The 21,102-nt window shown below is 34.7% G+C and overlaps 1 protein-coding gene and 1 long non-coding RNA gene across 6 annotated transcripts; one reads left to right on the forward strand and one right to left on the reverse strand.

Moving 5' to 3' along the window:
- The first annotated feature begins 1,803 nt into the window (after positions 1-1,803).
- Positions 1,804-19,268, forward strand: zgc:112038. Of its 2 annotated transcripts, NM_001020646.1 has the most exon segments (6): positions 1,804-1,956; positions 11,296-11,316; positions 13,861-14,026; positions 14,115-14,383; positions 17,490-17,629; positions 18,827-19,218. In NM_001020646.1, coding segments are annotated over 6 exon segments (936 nt in total). In that variant the 5' UTR covers positions 1,804-1,901; the 3' UTR covers positions 19,112-19,218.
- Positions 2,462-7,982, reverse strand: LOC147845602 (uncharacterized). 4 transcript variants are annotated; one of them, XR_015480651.1, is made up of 6 exons: positions 7,919-7,982; positions 6,985-7,081; positions 6,222-6,397; positions 5,689-5,828; positions 5,074-5,163; positions 2,585-3,156 (listed from the first exon to the last, which is right to left on the reverse strand). It is a non-coding gene; the product is annotated as an uncharacterized LOC147845602 (long non-coding RNA). The 4 variants fall into 4 exon arrangements; XR_015480649.1 differs by lacking the exon at positions 6,222-6,397 and having other exon boundaries at positions 2,462-3,156; positions 5,074-5,166; XR_015480652.1 differs by lacking the exon at positions 6,222-6,397 and having other exon boundaries at positions 5,074-5,166; positions 5,745-5,828.
- Positions 19,269-21,102: the final 1,834 nt, after the last annotated feature.

A 21,102-nucleotide genomic window follows, 5' to 3' on the forward strand; every position in this document is an offset into this window, starting at 1 on the left:
GATTGGACTAAGTCTGGCTTCCATATAAGGGCCAAACATGGACCATATCTGGGTCTAGTCTCAGCCAAATTAATAACCCATAACTCGGCCTAAACTGGGCCAGCTGGACCATGTTTGGTCATTGTTTGAATGTATATTTGGTGTGTCACGACTGCAATGAAATTGATAAACCCAGGAAGCACTGCACTTTAGGCACGTTAATAATGGTAATGGTTAGTAATAGATAATAAAATAATTTGTAAAATAATAATTTGGTTAATAAATGATATGTAATGTAGGTTAAACTCAGTTATTTTTACAACAAACAGGAAACAATAAATTAATAAATCTTGACTGTTTTCTGGAATAAAATAAAGGTGTTACGGAAATGACTTGGTGCATCAAAACTTTTCTTTACTCAAAAAATGATTTTAATGTATTTTAAATGTTGGTCAAGATGGGCCAAACTTATATGACACACATATTAGTTTGTAACATCTATTCTGGTCCAAACACTACATTTGACATCTGGCCCATGTCTTGCATGCCGCCTTAATGACGGTGACACCTCTGTCAAACCAGCATGCTATATGTCAGAGCTGGATGAATGCCTGCTGGGTCAGCTTTATGCAAAATCTGGGCCAGAATTCTTTGTTACCTGGACAGAGACAGTAACCTCAATTACAATGTTTTTGCTATTGCCACATTGAAATTAACGTGGGTAGAAGGGCAGACACAGTGGCACGCACTACAGGTTGTAGATCAGTTAAGTTAAAATAATCACAACTTTAAAACTTTTATGGAGTTTTTGCCTGGCGAAGCACGAAAAAAGTCGTGTAAAAAATATATTATCAGAAAGAGAATATACATAGCTAAATATATGTTTAAGGCACGTATGCCATCTAGTGGCATCATACATACTCACCACTCACATACGGCCACCAATGGAGAAAGGAGTGCATCAATAATAATAATAATAATAATAATAATAATAATAATAATAATAATAATAATAATAATAATAAGAAGAAGAATAAGAAGAAGAATAAGAATAAGAAGAAGAAGAAGAAAAAGAAGAAGAAGGGAAGAAAAGGAAAAAATAAAAAAAATAAACTTTATTTATATATATAGGTTTTATTAGTAACATGTTAGCTATAAAGGTAGGTTTCATAGGTTTTAATAGTTATAATAAAGGAAATTTATTAGTTTTAATAAAAGCTATAATGTTCCTTTAAGTCTGGTCATTTTTTACCTTCCATTGGCTTGGTAAAACCAATAAATCTTTTTGTAGCCTAATATGTCCCAAAAACACACACAGTAAAGTTCTTTTGGTTAAATTCTAATGATTGATAGGCTAGGCTATATTTGTGTGCTTTTTTGGTGATATTTGTAGTGGAAACCATTAAGAAACCATTTTGGAAAATGTATTAAAATAACATGCATACGTGCATGTAAATTAGCACATTTAGGGCCCGAAATACTGAATAGAAGCCTTATAGAAGTATTCAAACGTATGCAAGCGTGAGAAGGGTGTGTGTACTAAAACATTTGAACTGTCATGACAGAACAGTTGTGAAAAACTTTGTGCGTGATATGCTGAATGAACAAATTTTAGTCCTGCAGGACAATGCTACACTTGTGTAAATGATTAATTTTGGCAACAGTTTATCCAAGCTATGTGATTCGTGCAAAACCTCATATACAATGAAAATAAAACATAATTTAACTGAAAAGAGCTTTGAAAAACGTGTGCACAAAATATAGATTTGTGTTCCTCAACTTCCGCCAACTCCGCGATGACGTCTTATTTTGTCGCGGGCACCGAAACCAATTTGCGGATGCGTCGACTATAAATCAGCCTTCAGAGTGACACTTTCAGTAAAGTAAACAGCAAACAATACTACACAGCAGAGACAGTAAGGATGAAAGTCCGTCAATTTGTATATGTCGGAGAGTTTTTACTTCTCAATATAGCAGGTAAGATATAAACATGTACAATTCGACAACTGCTTAATTAACAATATCAGTCGCAACTTATCCCAGATAACAAATTACATCTGGCCCACATATGGCCCACATCCCCCATTTTCTTCTGGCCCACATACCGCGCGGAATGACGGCGATGACTCAACCTGATTGTGGCTGACATAAGGATCCAAAAGTCAGCCACAACTGAACCAGATCTGGGCCATATCTCAGAAAAAGCATGGTCCATATCTGGGCCAGATGTGGCCCATACATTTTCTTAGATCTGGCCCAGCTACGGCCCATGCACATTCTCAAATCTGGCCCAGCTGCGGCCCATGCACTTTCTCAGATCTGGCCCACATACAGCCCATGCAGTTTCTCAGATCTGGCCCAGATGCGGCCCATGCAATTGCACAGATCTGGCCCAGATCTGATTCAGTTGCGGCTGACTTTTGGGTTAGATGTGGCTCACATCTACATTTGGTAGCTATATAAATCACATTAAAAGGAATGCTTAGTTTAAATTGCTTTATTTAAAAAAAAATGCTTTAAAGGAAGCATATAAATTGATAAATACAAATATATAATTTATATAAATTATATAAATAGATGCATACAACAAAAACAACAACAGATTGATCAATGCAATACAAAGAAATATATGAATTAGATAAATGCATACAGAATTATCACAAATTAAATGCAAATAAATATATATAAAAGTTAAAATTAGGTAAGTGGATATACAGAATAAGAAGAACATTCAAACACAAATGTATATACAAATTAGATAAATAGATACAGAATTAACACAGAAAATATATATATTATTTTATAAAATGCATATTAATTAAATTAACAAATATTTTATAACCATATAAACAGAACCAATAATTAAAAAGATATATAAAGGGCAATCCAAAAACAAGATCAGAGGCGAGGCAAGGGTCAAATAAACAAATGATAATTACAGAAACAAGATAAACAAGTATGAGTAGACAGAACAAACACAGAAATCACATATTTAACAAAAACACATTATTTAAATAATTACAACTAAATATTTATTAGCATCTACCCAGAACCAAAAAATAAATAAATAAATAAATAAATAAAATAAACTGAAAATCCAACAGGGCAGTTAAAGAGTGAGGTCAGGGGCGAGCAAGGGTCAAAGCCAAAAAAAAAAACAGTCCAATGCAAAACATCCTGAAAATCGGAGAAGACAACAATTAAAAGGTGCTGTTTGCAGAGTACATACAGGCACAACTTGATTAAAATTAAGGACTTTTAAGCACTTTAAACACCTATTTTTATTTTTAAGACTGACAAGCAACGTATTGAACACCTGAAATGTATTTTCAGCAATACATAAAAACATCCCATAGGAACTACCTATCGATTTATAAAAAATAAAAAATAATATTAATATAATATTTCATAGTATTAAACCTATTTTAAATGTGCTAGTAAAATTGTTTTTTTTATGTATTCGTAGATGGAAAGAGAACTGAAAATTAAATTACATTAAATTAAAGGACTAGAAATACTATTATATTGCTAAAATAAAACAAATTTGAGTAAATAATACTAATACAGAGTAAAAGTACATGGTACTATTTTAGTTAGTTACATTTGGAAAAACAATCGGATTTTCATTACGGACCTTTTTTAAGTGTAAACTTGTTTAAATGGTTTAATTGTTTAATTACAAGACTACATAAAAAGGAATTTGCACTAACAAAGGAAGTTTATTTTAAGGAAATATATTTTCAAGCTTTGGAAGGTTTTACGTATATGATGAAAAGATGTAAAAATTTAAAATGTTGCCTTTTATTTACACATTTTACACGTTTTTTCTTGTTTGCTCATTCTGTGTCTGCCTTTACAATCTGGCAAATGTGTTGCTTAAATAACTTTTATAGTACTTGGATTTTTTTTTTACATAATTATAAACAAATGACTTTACAAAAAAATATATTTTAAAAATAATAAAACAAATGATTCCATTTGAGGTATTTGAAATTTTTTTTTTTTTTACATTTTCTACATTTTTCAAAGCAGTGTTTTAAGAGCCTTATTGTTTATTTTGATAAATGTAACAACAGTAGGGCTGCTCGATTTTGGGAAAAATCATAAGCATGATTATTTTGGTCATAATTGAAATCACGATTATTCAAAACGATTACTGTTGAAGTCAAAATTAGTAGCGCTCCTGAGAATTTTGAAAAAAAAAAAAATCCCAAATGATGTTTAACAGAGCAAGGAATTTTAACAGTATTTCCTCTTATATTTTTTGCTTCTGGAGAAAGGCTTTTTTATTTTTATTTTGGCTAGAATAAAAGCAGTTTTTTTCAAGCAAGTCTATAATATTAGCCCCCTTAAGCAATACATTTTTGATTGTCTGCAGAAGAAACTACTGTTATAAAATGACCTGTCTAATAACACTAATTAAGCCTTTAAATCGCACTTTGAATCTGAATGCATGTATTTTGAAAAAATATCTAGTCAAATATTATGTGCTGTCATCATGACAAAGATAAAATAGATAAGTTATTAGAAAAGAGTTATTAAAGCTATTATGTTCAGAAATCTTCTTTCCATTAAACAGAAATTGGGGGGGAAAGGGGCTACTAATATTCAGAAGGGCTAATAATTCTGACTTCAACTGTATACAAACTGTTATTTTCCACCCTGCAAAGGAAAGAGAAATAAATACAATAGAATAAAAATATAACTGACTATAAAATATAAAAAACTGTGCTTTAAGCATCTTCACTTTAAGAAACACTTTAGCTACAAAAGTCCTTCAGTCAAGAGCAGAGGCATGTTCTCCATTTGTTGTTTGATTAATAATCATAAAAACAGGCAGCAGAAGGATTATAGCGAGCTGTCTCTTTAATAGTTTCTCTTTCACGTCTATTTTGATTCTCAACTCGTTTGTTTATTACACAAATGATGCTTGATATCAATAATCACTAAACACTGCGTTTTGACACCTATTTGACCATTAAAGCGCTCACGTTAAGATGACTTTTGATGTCTGCACAGACTGTAGGAAGATCTGACACTCAAAGTTTTCTCCATCAATTCATTGTCTGAAATCTTGGTAATTAGTGAAAGTACCTTTGAACTGACCGCAGATCTTGATGTAGTCTTTCTTGATCTGGTCTTCTCCACTTTCGATCCTTCCCTGGGTTCATCTTTACAAGGAACCTGCTGAATGGAAAAAAAATACTGGACTATAAAAAAAAAACCTGGACTATAACCTGGACTCTAAAATGTTTGAAATAAAAGCTGCATAAAAGGACAAGCTTGTGGTGGAGGTTTGCTAGAAAAACCTGTGAGAGAGGATGTTGTGTGTGAGTGAGACTGAGACAGACTGTTGTATGAATGTGTGTTTTTGAGTGTATGAATGTGAGAATGCATTCACAAGAGTGTGTGTTAGTTTGAGGATTTTGCTATTTTAAATATTAGGGTCCAACAGAGTAATTTGTTTAGTTAAGTTGTTTAAAATTATTTTCATTGATTAAATACTTGCCCATATATAGATGTAAAGAATAACCAAAAGAAATAATGTATTAAAATGTCATTATATTTTATATTCAATCTGCAAATCATTTGTAGTGAAATTTGAATGACTTCCATTCAGTATATGAATAAAATAAAATTAGAATAAGAATAAAACAATAGAACTCTATAAAAAAATACTTCCTATCAAAATAAAGCAGGTGCTTTTACCTAAAGGAACTTTATTAGTATGGTTCCCTGCTTCCAGTTAGTTCAACTTCAGATACCTCCATAATCTGTACTCTGGTGCTTCATTTGGCTCTTGACTTAAGAGTAACTGGTGTCGCATTCCAGGTCCATCACAATCTGAGCTAAAAGGACAATATGACAAAAGACAAGACAAATATGAATACACATAAAATACAGAATAAAACATTTAAAGATATAGTTTACTATTCTGCCACCATTTATTCATCCTCTACTTGTTTCAAAGCAGTTTGAATCTGTTCAACACTAAAGCAGATATTTTGAAGAATGTTAGAAACCTGTAACTATTGATTAACATAGTAGGAAAAACTGGGTTTGTGTTCATTTATTTTTTTCAGCTTCATCCCTTTATTAATCTGGGGTCACCAAAGTGGAATGAACAGTCAACTTATCCAGCATGTTTTACGCAGCAAATACTCTTCCAGCTGCAACACATCACTGGCAAAAACCCATACACTCTCATTTACACACATTCACTATGGACAATTTAGCTTAACTAATTCACCTGTACCGCATGTCTTGTGGAGGAAACAGGAGCACCCGGAGGAAACCCACGCCAACACGGGGAGAACATACAAACTTCACACAGAAATGCCAACTGACCCAGCCGAGGCTGGACCCAGAAACATTTTTGCAGGGATGCAACAGAGCTATCCACTGTGCACCGCACCACCTGAGTTTATGTTCAACAGAACAAAAAAAATATTTTGAAACAAGTGGAGGATAAAATATGTCATTATTTTTGGGTGAACTATCCCTTTAAAATTCAAGTGTCAAGCATTCTTCTTAAAAACGTATGTATCACTACAGGAAAAATAAATCAAGTACCTCTTGTGAACAAGCAAAATCATTATGCCATTGTTTTCAATGGTTTTCCTTTACATTTTTCACTGTGAAATTATAACTTAAACATGCGATCCAAGGTAAATTAATCTACTTTTGACATAAAATAAAAAGTTAAGATAAAAATAAAAGTTACGTCAACAAACTCTGTTTTTCCAGCTCACCAATACTTTCAAATTTTACATTTTTCAGAAAACAATTCAATAAATTACCTTGTGGAAACATTTAGACTTTCTTTCAAATTACATTTTTTTTTAATAATAGATTTTCTAAATAAGCTATGACCTCACACAGTGATAAAATAGCAGCAATAAATCTTGTAATATTTTAATAATAAATAAAACATAAAATATATTATTTCAGTTCCCAACAACCAGTCTGACATATACAAGTTACAAAATATGTACAATATTGTACCTGGTGTGCTTGATGATGAAGTCAAACAATTAGTAATGCACTGATGTGAGAGTTGTCCTTTCCTTCAGCTTGCATCCTTGCATGATTCTTTTCTTTTCTGTAACAAATTAATACAATACAATCAATTTATAAAAATATTATTTTTACTTGCCACAAAACCATTTGTTTGGACTTGATACATATGTACAAGATTAATGGTGCAAATCAGTTTCCAGGCTGTTTTGATGTAATATAAAACCTAAGATATGGATTTTAAGCTTATTTAACACAATTGATTTTTTTTAACAAGGTTTAATATTTCCTAACACACTTAACCTTCTTTTTTAGCTAATTAATTTCCTTCATAAGTCATTTAACATCATGTTTCAACTGTGGATTTTTTTTTTCAAACGTTTTGGCTTTAAAATTTTTTTAATGCAGACCAGTCTCAACAGTGGCCAGCATGAACCACATAACTCTGCAAACTTTTGCTGAAACTTGATAAAACACACATTAACAAGCAAATCAAGATCATTAGGATTAACGTTACCAAAAAGAGACTGTTCGTTCAGTGTTTGAGCTAAAACCAGTACAAAAGCAGAACTCGGCACCAATTACAACTGTATAAAACGGACAGCATATGATTCATTCATTTAAGCTCCCGTTTCGACGCTGTTCTTCATATAACACGTCTTATTGATCATTTAATTGGGAATGACGAGCGAATAAAAGGACAAATGTAACTTTAATGAATTTGTTAAAACCCCGAGCACAATCAACTTAACGTAACAGATTACTGAACTGACGGCTGCCATCATTCTTAACCGTTTTTAGCCATATTAACCACATATAAGTAACAGTTTTATCACTATTCAAAACAGGGGCTTTTCTAACAAATAAATACATTACCTGACGACAAATATCTCACAAATATGATTTTAAAATAATAACTTACCCGATATAAAGAAGAAGATGAAATGGCGGACTTGACTTCACTTCCTCGTTTGAAAAAAATAACCGTCATTCACGAGGCTCCGCCCACTCCACCGTAATGCAAGGATGAAGCGAAACACATATTCGCCACCAGGGGGCAGTTTATGATTATGTTTTTAAATAAATAAATAAATATATATATATATATATATATATATATATATATATATATATATATATATATATATATATATATATATATATATATATAAAATATTATATATATTAGGGTGAGGGTAATTAGGCAAGTTATTTTATAACAATGATTTGTTCTGAAACTGTCGAAAAAATATATAGCTTAAAGGGGTTAATAGTTAATAGTGACCTTAAACACTTTTAAAAAAATTAAAAACTGCTTTTATTCTAGTCGAAGACTTTCTCCAGAAGAAAAGATATTATCAGACACACTGTGAACATGTCCTTGCTCTGTTATGTAACATGCTGTAATTCTAGAATATTTACTGTTAATGTTAATATTCAGTAGCTTGTTATATAAAAACTATAACACTTTAAGATATATTTACAATTAACTAATTGCTAATTAACATGCTTATTAATAGCATATTGTCTATAAAATTTGTTGACACTGTTAGAGGTGCACACACACAGGACCAGGATAGACTTTTGGGCCTTTCTATGTTGAGTTTGCATGTTGTTTCTGTTGGTTTCCTCCAGTTTGTTCTATAGTGCAAAATTTGCAGTATAAGTGAATTTTGGATAAACTAAATTTGCGGTAGTTTGTGATTAAGATAATGTGTGTTGTTTCCCTGCACTGAGGATTGTACCCTCAGGGCTGTGTTGCAGAAGCATTAGTATCTGATTGCAGACTTGCATATGCAAGCTGAGACACACAGTTTGACATGCAATGTCAGAAACAATGCACTCAAATAGAGCTAGTGACGTCAAAGTGAGGGGTCGGGTTAGGAGCGGGGTTAGGTGTGCGCATTAAAATTGGTTAGATTTATTTTTATCATTTTTTGTGTTCTGTAGAATAAGTAAATAAAACTTTGTGTTGTTTACAAAGATCAGCTTATTCACAAACACATTCATGTTATTCACATTCTACTGCTCAGTCCTCTGACATTTTTTCTATATTAGTTATTTTATTCATAAACAAAACATTTATGTCTATTTAATATTAAAATTAAATAAAAAAGAACAATGTTGTATGTAGCATTTGATCTAACAAAATTATTATAAAAATGTAGAATTGCAAAAAATAACACCAAGAAAACAGCACTTTAATTCAGCATTATTAGATTATAAATTCATTTGTATTATTGTCTTAATTCATTCAAATGGAGAAACTGAACAAAACATTAATGGATCAAAACATAATAAATGATGAAACTCATTGCATTTATAGACATTTATAGACATACCAGGTAATATGAAAAAAATATGAATTTTACTCATGCTGGAACATTTACATATAACAGATAATATAAATTTATATTCATAGCAGCCTTAAAGTAAAAATAAATCCATTATTGAGGAAATAAACTGAATTAATATGTGATAATGTTACAAACATATACTTTCCCGGATAAGCAATAGCTTATTCTTATTCTTAATAACCTAAAGAATCATTTTCAATCTCAGAAAGTCTTATTTAGAACATGCAATGTTATTATTTTCAGAGAAGGTGTAGCGCTCTCACTGCCTGATGAGGGACAATAATGTTAATAAAACACAGGAAACACAGAACTGCTGCTGCTTCACATCAGAGTCTGTGTTTTGTTTGAGAGAAAAGCCCCTCCTACTCATTAGGTATGCAGTCCACAGGCAGAAGTAGCCAATCGGAAAAATGTAAATCCTTGCATCACATTACATTAATTTACAACATTTATTTTCTATTTTCTAATTCATAAAACGAAAGTGTACAGACTTAGAAAGACAAATTAACTTTGATTTTAAATTTCTAATAATTTGTAACCACTTCAAAGGCTACCGTTAATTTAAAGTTAAACCGGAACTAAAAATACACAACACGCACTACACCCGATGTGTCACACACGGGCCACATCTGGCCCACATATAGCAGGCCACAACTCACACTACACCCGGGGTGTCACACACGGGCCACATCTGGCCCACATACGGCAGGCCAGAACTCACACTACACCCGGAGTGTCACACACGGGCCATATCTGGCCCACATACGGTAGGCCAGAACTCACACTACACCCGGTGTGTCACACATGGGCCATATCTGGCCCACATGCAGCAGGCCACAACTCACACTACACCCGGCGTGACACATACGGGCCACATCTGGCCCACATGCAGCAGGCCATAACTCATACTACACCCGGCGTGACACATACGGGCCACATCTGGCCCACATACAGCAGGCCACAACTCACACTACACCCGGTGTGACACATACGGGCCACATCTGGCCCACATACAGCAGGCCACAACTCACACTACACCCGGGGTGTCACACACGGGCCACATCTGGCCCACATACAGCAGGCCACAACTCACACTACACCCGGTGTGACACACACGGGCCACATCTGGCCCACATACAGCAGGCCACAACTCACACTGCACCCGGTGTGACACATACGGGCCACATCTGGCCCACATACAGCAGGCCACAACTCACACTGCACCCGGTGTGACACATACGGGCCACATCTGGCCCACATACAGCAGGCCACATCTCACACTACACCCGGTGTGACACACACGGGCCACATCTGGCCCACATACAGCAGGCCACAACTCACACTGCACCCGGTGTGACACATACGGGCCACATCTGGCCCACATACAGCAGGCCACAACTCACACTGCACCCGGTGTGACACATACGGGCCACATCTGGCCCATATGTCTCCTGCCATTGCCAGAAGTGAGCCATATGTGCCTTAGTTGGCCCAGATGTGGCCCAGAACTGTATGCTATCTGGGATATGTGTCTATAATACACAACATGATTATTCTTCAGGGTTTAAACGATGAATAGTCTACAATGTTTAAATCTTTAACATTTTAATAGCTTTTTTTTATAGCACCACCATATTGCATATTAAAAACTACAGTAGATAATTCAAAAATCAGATTAATAGTCCTCACAGACAAAAATCAATCATCGTTTCCCAATAATAATCTGAGCAATATTCATTTTGGGTTAACTAATGCTTTGGCTATGCTAAATGGAAACACTGAACAGGTTATTCTACTTAAACAACCTGTTTACCAGCTTAGCATTATGAGATATCTACGCGAGAGCCGGTTCTGACTGTAATGCATTCACTGTCAAGAAAACAAAAACACAATCTGTAATCGATTTAATAATTCATTATTATTATTTTTTGTTTTTCTATAGGAGCACTGTGTCAATTAGACGGTAAGTTTCACATACATAGACAACCACTGGGGAAAAACCTGAATAACCTGAATAACAGAAACCTTCGAATGATTTTTCAATGGCTATTATGGAAACTGTATAGGTTTTCGTGGAAATTGTTATGATCCTTGGTTTTAAAACTACTAAAACCAGATGGAATATAGCTTACTGTATCCCAAAGCACACAAGAAACAGTTACTGGTTTTGATGGTTAAAAGTTAATTCTCTGCAATGTTCTTACAGGGATAGTTCATACAAAAATGAAAATTGTCATCATTATTTACTCACCCTCCACTTCCTCCAAGCCTGCATTTCATCTGAGCACAAAATAATATTCATTCATTCATTTTCTTTTCGCCTCAATCCCTTTATGAATCAGGGGTCACCAGTGAAATAAACCACCAACTTATTAAGTATATGTTCCCTTCCAACACCTATACACACTCTTGCATTCACACACATACAGTGCAGTACTGCCAATTCAGCTTATTCAATTCACCTATACTGCATGTCTTTTAGACTGTGTGGGAAGCACCCAGTGAAAACCCACACAAACACATGGAGAACATGCAAACTCCACACAAAAATGCCAACTGGCCCAGCCGGGGCTCGAACCAGCGACCTTCTTGCCTTCTTGCACCACCGTGACGCCCACAAAATAATATAAAACTGCAAAATCAAACAAAAAGTGCTCAGGGGTAGCTTAAATAATGTGTCAGTGCTCTTTGGGTAAGGAATTTATCAGAATAAACAGCAAAAATCAGTCCAAGGCACTCGAAAATATGAAAAAAAAAATTAAAATATGGAATTATTTAGATATTTTTTAATCTTTTTTCCACATTTTTTCAAGTGCCTTGGACTGATTTCTGCTGTTTATTCACAAAATAATATATTTTAAATAATGACAAAACTGTTGTTCATGACCCGTTGACTTTCATTGTATTTTAGTTATATGGAAGTCCATATTGACCATCAACTTAATGGTACCAAGCTTCTTCAAAATACTTTTTCTGTGTTCAGCAGAAGAAAAGAAACAATTTTTAGTTTGGAGTTGAGGGTGAATAATTACATTATGATTTCTGTGTAAACTATAACTTTTAATATTATTTGTAGCAGACTTCTGTAAAGATATCTGTTCGGTACATCTATAGTTTACAAAAAAAAAAAAGATGTTTTAAACCACCACACATGTAGAACTTAAAAGGAACAGTTCATCCAGAAAGGATAATTATCCCATGATTTACGCACCCTCAAATCATTCTCTGTGTATAAGACTTTCCTTCTGTCAGATAAACACAGTTGGAGTAATACAATTTTTATCCTGGCTATTCAATGCTGTTTAATGATGCTGAATACATTCATTCATTCATTCTCTTTTCGGCTTAGTCCCTTTACTAATCCGGGGTCGCCACAGCGGAATGAACCACCAACTTATCCAGCACGTTTTACGCAGAGGATGCCCTTCCAGCACACACACACACACTATGGACAATTTAGCCTACCCAATTCACCTGTACCGCATGCCTTTGGACTGTGGGGGAAACTGGAGGATGCGGAGAAAACCCACGCAAACGCAGGGAGAACATGCAAACTCCATACAAAAACTGATCCAGCTGGGGGCTTGCTGCACCACTGCGTCATTTGCGACACTTCACTCCCATACATGAATTCGCTCGCGGGGCATCATGGGATAGCGCAGCGTGCATGGGATGCACACTCCAGAATCTCGCCGGAAGTAGTAAGTCATCCGGGTACTTCTCGCATACTGATTTTCGAATTCTATGAATTCGGACATACTACTCGGCTCGCATACTGATTTTAGCGTATTATATAGTATGGAAGTATGCGGTTTCGGACGCAGCGAATGATTTATTTTAATTTTTCAGCCTGACATGTTTACTGTATTTAAAATGTTTCTAAAAGTAAAATATAGTGTGTTTGTGGCGAGGGGGCGTGGCCGAGAGCCGTGGGAACGGTGTGAGGCCACCGCGTAAGTGGATACACCTGCGGTGCACACCTGCCTCGGATCCCACGGAAGGAGCTCTGGACCATAAAAGGAGGACCGATGGCAGAGGAAGCCGAGAGAGGACCAGGCCCGGGCATATTGTTTTACTTTTGCTTTCAGTTTGTTTTTGTTTAGACGGCAGTCTCCGTGAGGAGCTGCCTTCATTGTTATTAATAAATATTTTAAACCTGCGTCGGTTCTCCGCCTCCTTCTTCCCGGCGGCCAAAGGGCCGTAAACTTCATTACAGTGTTCAATTGGGAAAATAGTTGTTTTTTACGCAGATGTTTAAAAGTAACCAATTTTAGAGCAGTAATATCACAATACTGTAAAACCATGATATTTTTATTCAAGGTTATCATACCGTCAGAATCTTATACCAGCCCATGCCTAATTTAAAACTTGTCCGAATGTGTTCGTCTGACAGAAAAAAAAAATCATATACACCAAAAATAGCTTGACTAAATTACTCGTCCTTTAATATTAAAGTGTATGTTTGATTTACTGTATGTTTGATGGTCATCTTTTTTTTCCTCCTCAGTATGTGGCCAGGCGCCTTTAAACAACAATAATGGTGGAGACGATGTCGTTGCAGGCTCTTGGCCCTGGCAGGCGAGCATTCATAGAATTTCCCCTGAAGATCACATCTGTGGCGGGAGTTTAATCAATAAGGACTGGGTTTTATCTGCAGCTCACTGCTTCATGATGTATGAAGTGCTTTATAATATTGGTCCTCATATATGTACTGTATATGTATCGCATGGGAATTTACATATATCTTTGCTCTATTAACAGCACCGCTACAGCAAATATAAAAATCTATCTGGGACGTCAGTTCCAAACAGGCTCAAACCCGAATGAGATATCCAGGACATTGACTAAGATCGTCATTCATCCTGACTATAGCACAACTACTCAAAACAATGACATAGCACTGCTCAGACTGAGCTCTTCTGTCACGTTCACGGATTACATTAGGCCAGTGTGTCTGGCCAGTGCTGACAGTGTGTTTGCTGGAGGAACCAAGAGCTGGATTACTGGCTGGGACAAACACAGATCTTCAGGTGAGTTCAAGTATGCTCACCCTTATAGATGGCTGTCTAAACTCAGTCTTGGAGGGCTGGTCTCCAGCAGATTTTAGCTCAAACTTGCCTTAACACACCTGCAAGGATGTTTCTAGAAAGCCTAGTAAGCTTAAGTTTCAAACTCAATTCCTGGAGGGCTGCAGCTCAGCACAGTTTTGCTCCAACCCTAATCAAACCCAGCTGATCCAATTAATCGAGGTGGTTAAGACTCTTTGTCACTTTAATTAGTTGGATCAGGTGTGTTTGAACTGGGTTGGAGCAAAATCGTGCAGAGCTGCGGCCCACCAGGAATTGAGTTTGAGACCTATGCTAGTAAGAGTGTGATTTTGCAGGACTGAGTGTGGACACCCCTGCTTATAGATAATCCAAAACTTTCCAACGCGGTTCCTGATTCTATCCACTGAAGTGGTTTAAAAACTACACTGGTACAGTGGGGTTTTGTTTATCTCCACACAGTTCCTATATCGAATTTTAAAAGGAGAGTTATAAAAACTAACATTTATTTCAGCAGACTATGAATATCAGTTAACAGTTTCAGTATTTTGTGATTTAAAGTTTTTTTCTTTCTTATCTTTATAGTTAGAAATTGCGTTATGAGACTTTGATCTCTGCTATGTCAACTTTTGATGTTGAGAATTGAACTTGATTTAACAAAGTGACTTTTTTACATTTTTAGTGGTTTGAAACAGTGTACTACAATGAGTCTGTGAAGTTCTGGCAGTTTATATTGACAAACCTAGACATTATATCACTTCAAACTATTAAAAATGTCAATAAGTAACTTTTTCAAACTTTTCAACATCGAAAGTTGTCGGGAAAAGGATCAAGGTCCAATAATGCATTTAAACTGACACGGTTAATTTACATAATGTCACATAAAAATGTATTAAAGAAATATGTTGATGAATAGAGGTGATTTGTAATAAAAAATATAAAATAAGAAAGGGATGATAAAATTTCTGATGAAAAAAATGTTTTGGGTCTGTGTTACAATAAGGAAAAGTACAAAAGGTCATTTGAATATATATTAGGGCTGCACAATATTGGAAAAATCTGACAGTGCGATATTTTGTTTTGCTGCCTGCGATTATATATTGCAATATGAATGCAATTTCACCAGATGGCTTGAAAAGCTCTATTTTTGAAAAGTCATAAATTTACATTGGTTGGGTTGATTTTGTAAGGGTTTGAGTCTGGTATATAAAAAAAGCAAAAAAAAAAAAAAAAAGCAAGAATAATTACAATACTATTCTCAATTGTGTTTAGACTATAATTCCAATTTAACATTACATACTTGGGATTATTGCGGACACACATTGCGATATCGATGCTGAAGCGATATATTGTGCAGCCCTAATATATAATATGTAAAAGATTATTCTGCTCAAAAGTAGAATCAAAAAGTAATCGAATAGGATGACATAAGTTTCATCAAAAAAGAAAAAAATAAGTAAAAGAAAAAATGATTTTGAAATGTGGCACTGAGGTGGGGAAAATGACAAGTTTGCACTTTATCTCACTCCATCCTAAATTCATTTGTTATTTTAAAGAGCCCCTATTATGTTTTTTTTTTTTTTTAAATGAGCTTCCATGCAGTGTAGCACAGCACTAAGAGAATGAAAACGTCCAGCTAAGGTTTAAATCTGAAAGTGTGCCGTGTTTAAAACTAATGATCCTTTAATGAAATAGTCAACTCAGAGTCGAATAAATGAATCATGTTGGGTTCGGATCTTTTGCCTTAATACATCGATGTCGACACTGACTGTACATCACCAAATATGTAGTGCCGGTTCCAGTAAAAAGTAATCACGCATTTCCCTTCAGACACTAGCATGATGGAGATTCAGGTGGGGGGAATAAAGGGTTAAACTTCATTTTCAAAACAATACCACAGTATAGGCAACCTAGCGCTGTGTTTGTTCCTGTCATTTTTCTGATGATTGATTCAATAACTTACACTTCAAAGTGGGATTCATCAGCCATTTGCTATTAAAGGAAAGAACAGCAGAGACTGCTATGTATAGGACTTTGTAGTAACTGTTACAGTTCACATGGACCAGTTTCTTCTTCCTCCGGATCAACATGTAAGTGAAATTAAAATTGTTGCCTCATTTTGTTTAGTTTGCAAAATATAAGTTTAATTGTGTGTTTTAAGTTTTAATCACTCCATGTGGCTTGAAACCCCTTATCTATTACAGATCAGTGCTTGTACTGTATCACTCAGGTAAAATTATCACATCGCGGCCAAAACCACGTTGAAAACGTGATGCATGCTTATACCTCTAGCAATTTTAAATACGTTTCTGAACTCACGATCCCCTGTCATTTACCTTTGCTATGGCCACCATCACCTATTCCAATACATGTGTCGCCACCACACTAAATGTGTTGTTTTTATTTAGGGGTTAGGTTTAAGAGTAGAGTAATATGATGAATATGATGTTTAATTGCATTGATTTATTGCATTCTTGCATTTGGCTCTCACATACTCTCTGCTACTTCATAGTCGTGGTGGGCGTTTCTCTCTGTCTCACACTGAACGCAGTGGACCAGTCAAAAAAGACTGGGTCATCAGCAGGCACGTGCACACATAGGGCTCAACGTGTACCGTGCACATGCCCTTTTTAGTCTTGGATAGAAAGTGCCCTTCCAAAATTCCATGATTCGCGACAAACCCCAATCACCCCCTGCCCCCACCCCCCTGCTCTTCAGTTCGCGAAAACCCAACCCACAACAGCACCCCCCAAAATCCCCCCCACCCCCGATCTTCAGTTTGCGGAAACCACCGCCCCCACGCCCTCATTCAAAACGAATATATAACCCTTTAATAATGCAAAATAGGGGCTCTTTAAGTGTATATTTTGTTGATCATAATGAAATGTATTTTGTTTGAAGAACTGTTTTAAGTGTGTGACATTTTGTTAGAAAATCAAAATCAAACCAAATAGAAATTAAATCAAACCAGGCAGAAATAAGAAAGCACAAAGATTTATTACCTGAAGTCTTTTAAACGAAACTATCCAGACTGCAGAAAACACATGCACATGAGTGTCAATGATTAAAATATTTTTATTTTTTGTTTTAGATATTCAGGTTACAAACGTGCTGCGGGAGGTGCAGTTACCGGTTGTGAGCAACACAGAATGCAATGCAGACTATAAAGGCATCATTACAGACAACATGATTTGCGCTGGAATAAATGAGGGTGGAAAAGATGCATGTCAGGTATGATATTCATCGTCAGGTGTCCACTATACAAATTTAGGCAGTACTTTGCATATTTTTAAAAAGTAAAATGTGAAGTGGTCAATGTTATACAACTAAAACAGCAACATTTTTTATTTAATGCCAGAAGCAACACTTCTCTTTTGAACGTTTTTTTTTTTTGCAACAAATCCCTCTGCTGCAAACAGAATCATCAGTTGAAGGCGCATGATTCAAGTTAAAAAGCCTTTATTCTCATGGCTAGTTTTGTAAACCACACATGCACCCCTCTCTCTGTATTGCTTTTCAGTAATTTTGAGGTTCTTTGTCTACAGCAGATTTGCAGTTTACCTTTGGTCAACAAATTAATCAAAGGGAATGTACGCATCTTATCCAAGCATTTATGGCACAAAAAGCACATTATATTGAATGTGTTAACGTATGAGGTGTTTCCTGGAGTTTATAGTGTATAGTTGCATAGACAAACTGGATTTTCTAAATGAACAGATTCCCAATGAAGATAATTTCTGAATGAACAGATCAAACTTTTGAGTTTTGCTGTATTATGGACAGTTTCGCCAAATAAACACATAGCTATATCTGTAGTTACCATGACTTTCATGCAGTTTAGGTGACATATAAATGCAGAATAAATAAATATTAAACTATTTCCAAACAGTTTTGTGAAATATTGCTTTTTTGGATTGCCTAAAATTGACAAATTCACTTTGAGCGATTTTGAAAAGTAAAAAAATCCTAGAGCTAATTTGCTTTTTGTACATGTATTGCCAAAAATATATATTTTTACTCCATTTTTTATTTGTTCTCTATTCTACATATCTAAATATTCTTGAGTCAGTATACCATTTACTTCAGAAGTAAAATATTTTCAGATACAACTTTAAATTGTTCTCTAAGCAATCAATTTGAGTCTAAAGAAAATCATCAGAAAAACAATCCTTTCAATAATTTGTCTGTATTTTTCTGCATGAACTGGTAAATATTTAAAGTTGGAATAAATATAATAAAAGGTATATTCCAAACAAAAATTGTATAATATTTTAAGAATTAAAAAGCATGTCTCATGTCTCAAAAGCATTGCCTCTTATAAAGATGTACTATGATTTCTAAAAGATAACTGCAAACACAAAAACCCAATGTTTTTACTTTATCTTTTGAGCAGAGACAGAAGTGTTTATTGGTAACTGTTTAATGCAGGGAGACTCTGGAGGACCAATGGTCAGTCAGAATGGCTCTCGATGGATTCAGTCTGGCATTGTGAGTTTCGGTCGAGAGTGTGGACTACCAAGGTACCCTGGAATTTACACCAGAGTCTCTCAATACCAATCTTGGATCACGTCTGAGTTAAGAACCAACCTGCCTGGATTTGTCTCCTTCACCTCCACTGAAACACGCTCCAGCTCACCGAGTCTGCTTTCATTTTACTTTTCTCTCACATCATCTCTCCTTCCTCTAATTTTCTCCTTTTATCTATTTTTTTGAAAAATGTATGGTTTATTAATTAAATTTTTAATTTTTTTTACAAATGTAATTTTTATTTATGCTTTGACGTATTGAGCACTAATAAAACATATTTAGTACTGTATAAACATTTGGGGTCAATGCAATTTTAAAATAAAGAAATATGTTTATTCTGAAAGGATGTGTTGACATCTAGAATGTTACCCAACATTTATATTTTAAATGAATTCCCAGATAATGCTGCTACACACACACACACACACACACACACACACACACACACACACACACACACACACACACACACATACATATATATATATATATACATATATATATATATATATATATATATATATATATATATATATATATATATATATATATATATATATACACACACACACACACACACACACACACACACACACACACACAAATTTTTTTGTCAGCATATTAGAATGTTTTGTGAATGATCCGGTGACACTGAAGTAATAATGCTGAAAATTCATCACAGAAAATTAAAATGTAACCCAGAACCACAAAACCATGCAGTCTTGTGATGAACAGCAATATTTTTTAACAATATAGAAAAATAAATTAAATGGGGCAGAATTGTAGATCTTTAATCATTTATGCCAAAATCATTATAATATTAAGTAAATATCATGTTTCATGAGAATATTTAGTACATTTCCTACTGTAAATATATCAACTCAATTTCTAATGTGTAATGTACATTGCTAAGCACTTCATTCGACAGCTTTAAAGGTGATATTTCCAATGTTTTAGATTTTTCTAAACCCTAAAAGAGTTGAAACCTTACACAAAACGTATGCGTTAATGGAAATTTTATTTATCAGCCTGCGCTTAATAATAAAAAAATTACTGGACACTTATGACTGGTTTTATGGTCATGTATTAAAGCAGAAAACAATATATTTAAAATTGTAATAACATTTTTTGTTGTGTTTCTCTGTAAATAATGCAGCTTTGGTGAGGAATCAGTCTAAAGAATCAACTTTTTACTTGAACAGTAGTTTTAAACTCATATGCACTTTACTGTTTGTAATAACATGTCAACATGAAGCAATACAAATGCAACTCAGTCCCTTTTGTGTGTAAATAAAGTGTTGGAGAACTGTGAAATTAAACTAATACTTTTGCTTTCTTTTGCCTGAAAGCTCAAAACAACAAGATGCCTTGAAATGAATAGGAAAGAGTAGTGACTTACCCACACTGGAATTTACCTGAAAACATGAACTCGACTCCAGGATATTCAGGCCTATTTGAAATCAGCAGAATGTTTGTTACTGATACAACATACCTCAACAGTACGTGCACAGCGAATACGTGCACATAATAATAAGAAATAGGAAATTCTGAACAAAAATGTTTATTCAGTTTTCGGGTTTTAGTTCATTTGAGTTTACCAATGTGCAAAATGTGGTTAAGGGCTCTATCTTGTGGTCTTCTTTTCTTTTTCTTCTTCTTTGGGTTTTATTGGCGGTTGGCAAACAGACTTATAGGTGCATTACCGCCACCGACTGGTATGGAGGATGGACTAGTTGAATAATAACTGAAATGACTTGGGGGGAGAGAGAGGGGGAGGACATTGTGAGGGGGGAGATAAATAACAAAAATAATAATAAAAAAAATTACATTTCAAAATAAAATTGGGGGAAGGGGTGGGCTAACAATTAATTCTTCTGATTATATTAGATCTATATTCTTTTCTCTAACTGGGTTTCTTTATTAAATTTCATTATATCGTTATATACCTCACTAGATTTATTTCCTAATAAACCTGCCAATTTGAAATCCTGAAGTTTGCTCTTTTTAACTGATTAAATAAGATCGTTTCGTTCTTTATTATATTTACTACAGTGGAATAAAACATGTTCTATTGTTTCTTGTTGATTACAGTGTATTGCCCGGTTGGGTGTTTCCCTATTTTATGTAAAGTATGGTTGAGTCCAGTATGACCTATTCTCATCAGAGTTATAATACTT

This window comes from Danio rerio, chromosome 3 (assembly GCF_052040795.2).
Source record: "Danio rerio strain M-AB ecotype USA chromosome 3, GRCz13ab, whole genome shotgun sequence".
NCBI lineage: Eukaryota > Metazoa > Chordata > Actinopteri > Cypriniformes > Danionidae > Danio > Danio rerio.